Source organism: Kryptolebias marmoratus, linkage group LG8 (genome assembly GCF_001649575.2).
Source record: "Kryptolebias marmoratus isolate JLee-2015 linkage group LG8, ASM164957v2, whole genome shotgun sequence".
NCBI classification, from domain to species: domain Eukaryota; kingdom Metazoa; phylum Chordata; class Actinopteri; order Cyprinodontiformes; family Rivulidae; genus Kryptolebias; species Kryptolebias marmoratus.
This window is the reverse complement of record NC_051437.1, coordinates 12,437,070-12,441,225: the sequence shown is the minus strand read 5'-3', so window position 1 is coordinate 12,441,225 and position 4,156 is coordinate 12,437,070. Positions and strand designations below refer to the sequence as shown.

The 4,156-nt window shown below is 49.6% G+C and overlaps 1 protein-coding gene across 6 annotated transcripts in view; it reads left to right on the top strand.

The window, feature by feature from the left end:
- Positions 1–4,150, top strand: part of raf1a (Raf-1 proto-oncogene, serine/threonine kinase a) — a 15,829-nt gene extending 11,679 nt beyond the window's left edge. For 4 of the 6 annotated variants that reach the window (XM_017409586.3, XM_037976827.1, XM_017409584.3 and 1 more), the window contains 11 exons: positions 403–522; positions 651–675; positions 1,542–1,657; positions 1,746–1,863; positions 2,019–2,103; positions 2,229–2,405; positions 2,489–2,535; positions 2,634–2,752; positions 2,842–2,973; positions 3,619–3,753; positions 3,833–4,150. In XM_017409586.3, the coding sequence (XP_017265075.1) occupies positions 403–522; positions 651–675; positions 1,542–1,657; positions 1,746–1,863; positions 2,019–2,103; positions 2,229–2,405; positions 2,489–2,535; positions 2,634–2,752; positions 2,842–2,973; positions 3,619–3,753; positions 3,833–3,973 (1,215 nt within the window). In that variant the 3' untranslated portion in view covers positions 3,974–4,150. The remainder of the gene's footprint in view (positions 1–402; positions 523–650; positions 676–1,541; positions 1,658–1,745; positions 1,864–2,018; positions 2,104–2,228; positions 2,406–2,488; positions 2,536–2,633; positions 2,753–2,841; positions 2,974–3,618; positions 3,754–3,832) is intronic. The other 2 variants (XM_017409589.3, XM_017409590.3) reach the window with 1 other exon arrangement.
- The last annotated feature ends 6 nt before the right edge of the window (positions 4,151–4,156 follow it).

The window sequence follows — 4,156 nt, the reverse complement described above, 5'->3', positions numbered from 1 at the left end:
GGGGGGCACGTAGATTAGTGCTGCCGCTCCTAAAATACCCCGTGCCTCGCAGCGTTGTCCTCCTCCTCGCAGCGTAGGCGTTGCAGCTATCTTTGTCCCGTTCTCGGCTGACCTCCCGTCTACCTCTGCTTTGAGTCATCCACCTGAACGGGGCCAGGAACGTTTCTCTAATTCCCTAGATGGCATCTTGTTTCAGCGCTTAAACATTTTTCTTTGACTTCCCGTTGTGCTCAGTTCCACTTTCACCGCCCTTAGTGTTGCATAATCAGCGCACATTTTTTTTTCTTTCTGGTTTCTACTCTGTGTCTTTCTCTGTCATTCGGACTGCATCATCCTCCCTCACTTTCCTTTCACTCTGTCCCTTTTCCCCTCCTGTCTCCTCGTTGGCCGGTTGTATTGTAGCTAGACTGCCTGAGCAGCTCTCCCAGCTCCTGGTGCCGTAGGTTCTGGCTGAAGAGGAAAGTAGGTACTGTGCACTTCTCCCAGTCTTTTGTTGAGGCCTCATCTGAGAGTCCAGGAAAGGTTAGAAAGCAGAGTCTGTGTGTGCGCTCTGAAATGCATGCTGTGGCAACACAGCATGCAGGTTATGATTTTAACCAGCTCATCAAATCTAATTTTTTTCTTTTCTTCTGTATTCTGTTTTTTCTTAGGATGCGATGCGCAATCACGACTCTGGTGAGTTTCAGCGTTTTGTTTCATCCACGTTCACGCCACACATTTCAGAAGGTGCCTTCGTCTAAAACACAGAACTGCCCTCCTCTCCGCCCGCCGGTATTTAAACTAAGAGCTGAGAACCAGGCAGAACACGAGCTAAAAGCTAAAAGGTGAAAAACACCAGCTGCAAGTAGCAAAGCGCCAGCTAAAAGTTAGAAATAACAAAATGTCAGCTTAAAGCTTAAAGTAAGAAATTGCTAGCTAAAAGTAGCAAAATGCTATTCATAAGCTAGAATTAAGAAAATGCTAACTAAATGATAAACCTAACAAAATGCTAGCTAATTGATAATACTATCAAAATGCTAGCTAAACGCTACAACTAACGAAATGCTAATTAAGCACTAAAACTAACAAAATGCTGGTTAAAAGTAGCAAAACTTAGTATAAAAGTATCAAAATGCTGGCTAAATGTAGCAAGACGGTAGCTCAAAGCTAAAAGTAGCAAATGTCTAAATAAAAGCTAAAAGTAGGATAAAAAGACAAACTGCAGCTGTGCTGAAGCAACATTTTTTATGCAATTAAAGACATTTTAATGTTTCAATGGGAAAGTTTTTTTCTAAAAAAAAAAAAGGTAAATATTTCAAAAAGTAGAAATGTTACAAAAACCAAAAGTCTTATCAACCATGCCCTGAATGAGCTGAATGTTTTGATTTATGAAAGGCTAAAATAGCACAAAGTATGCACAAGTAGTTAGACTGAAGAAAACCTACAGAAAAATAAAAAACAGGACAACAGTCTGAATGCTGAATCAGCATTTACTCAGTTAATGAACCGATTTGGACACGGCCACCATGCTTAATTGTCTCATCCTCTTTGTGTTGCTGAAGCGGGGAGTTCCCCCAGCCAGAGCCCCACAGGCTGGTCCCAGTCCCAGGCCAAAGCCCCGCCGCCGTACCCGCGAGAGAGACTCGTGTCCTTCGGCACTCAGGAGAAAAATAAAATCGTAAGTTCCCTCCACGCCGCGCACAGTTCCACCTGCACGAAGCCCGTGCGTCACCGGCCGCGTCCCCTTTTGCTTCCTGTTGGTGCAGAGGCCCCGGGAGAAGCGGGACTCCAGTTATTACTGGGAGATCGAGGCCAGCGAGGTTGTGCTGCATTCCTGCATCGGCTCAGGCTCCTTCGGAACGGTGTACAAAGGCAAATGGCACGGTAAGAACGCAGCGCAAACGCTCCAGGGCGCCGCCAGGTAAGACCCTCTCACACAGGCGCTCGGTTGATGAGCCAGTGGACTCGTAGGGAGCGATTAGTGCATTTATCGGGCCTTTCGTAGAAGTAACTAAAAGATTTGTGTGTTTCTGTAACAGGCGACGTAGCAGTGAAGGTTTTAAAGGTCACCAACCCCACACCAGAGCAGTTCCAGGCATTCAGAAACGAAGTGGCAGTCCTGAGGTGAGACAAAACTGCAGCCTACGTTTTAAACGTCTCGTCCAGCTTGTTTCAACTCTTGGTCGCGGGCCTTTATCTGACAGTATCTTCAGTACGATCATTTCCTCTCTCTCCGCTCGGGGCTGCAGGAAAACGCGACACGTCAACATCCTCTTGTTCATGGGCTACATGACGCAGGACAACCTGGCCATCGTGACGCAGTGGTGCGAGGGCAGCAGCCTGTACAAACACATCCACGTCCTGGAGACCAACTTCAAGATGATCCAGCTCATCGATATCGCCAGACAGACGGCTCAGGGCATGGAGTAAGCTCTGAGGAACGGAGCAAACTCCGCAGCTTCGGGAAAACTAACTCAAATTTTCTTAATCTTCTCTCCTCTCTTTGCAGCTATTTACATGCAAAAAACATCATTCATCGCGACATGAAGTCCAACAGTATCCTTTTTATTAATATAAATATATATTTTTAATAATACCAAGATCAGTCCTCCCCTGGTGTGTTCTTAGCTACAGTTCCTTGACCATCGGTGCAGACATCTTCTTGCATGAAGGGTTAACGGTGAAAATCGGCGACTTCGGCCTCGCCACGGTGAAGGCCAGGTGGAGTGGCTCGCAGCAGGTGGAGCAGCCCTCCGGATCCATTCTTTGGATGGTTAGTAAGAGAGGGGGAAAAAAATGGCCTCCTTCTTCCTTTTCTTTTTTTTTTTTTAAATTTATGTTGTTGTTGTCGTTCGTCGGCAGGCTCCCGAGGTTATCCGGATGCAGGACAACAATCCCTACAGCTTCCAGTCCGACGTCTATTCGTACGGAGTCGTTCTGTACGAGCTCATGACGGGCGAGCTCCCGTACTCCCAGATAGCAAACAGAGATCAGGTAAAGTGGCGTCCGCTCTCGTCTCCAACGCGTTTCTGTTTGTCTGCCACGTTTAAAGCTGAGGCTTGGAGTACTCCCCACCCACCCGCTCAGACCTGACCTGTGTCCCAGTCGGACTCTTATCTGAGCTCCAGTCCTTGGCTGGGTCTTCTCAGGAGGAGGGGGGGGGGCTGCAGAGCTGGCCTCAGGCCCGACATGCGACACAGGCGGACGCCGTGGAGCCACTGGCCTAAATTTAGCCCGAGTAATACAACCCTGTGTGAGAAAAAGGGGTCCGCGGACGTGCATGTGTGCATTTTTGTTGTCCCTTTCAGGCCAGGAGACCTGGTCTGCAGTGAAATCAGCCTGAACCTCTGTGGAAGGTGTCGATCTGCTGTTCCCTGTTCCCCCCCGACCCCCCTTGGTGTAGAAGGACTTTGTGTTTGGCGGACCTGGCAGGCACATAGAGTGCTCCTGACGTCTTTTATCTTTGCCCCGTCATGCCTCCACAATAGCTCCGGTGTTTTAGATGTCTGTCACCTTAGACTCAGTGGCCACGTTCGAGAACGGCCTGCTGATTCACGAGCGATCAGGTGTCAGCTCAACTTCAGAGGATGTTCAAATGATATTCGTCTCGTCTGCTCTTTGTCCCCTCTCCTGTTTTAGATCATATTCATGGTGGGAAGATGCTATTTGTCCCCGGACCTCAGTAAGCTCTACAAGAACTGCCCCAAAGCCATGAAACGGCTGGTGGCGGACTGCATCAAGAAGTCCAAGGACGAGAGGCCGCTCTTCCCGCAGGTGAGAGGCGTTCCTCGCTCCGGATAACGATCGGAAAACTTCCGTGCAGCTCACCGTTTGTCCCCTCTCGTCCTCTCAGATCCTGTCGTCCATCGAGCTCCTCCAGCACGCCCTCCCCAAGATAAACCGCAGCGCCTCGGAACCGTCGCTGCACCGAGCCTCGCAGACCGAGGACATTAACACGTGTACGCTGACCTCCACCAGGCTGCCTGTTTTTTAAAAGCCCCGCCCCCTCCTCCTTCCTCTGCTCGCGCACAGCTAGCTCACGGCGAGCCGTCAGTACGCTCGAACCTACTGAAACACGTTAGCGCCCGCAGCCACACGTAACCACGCCCACGTTGCTCTGTTAAAGAGGAGAGAGGGAAGCAGAGCGTCTGAGATAGACAGTGAGGGGGGGTGGGGG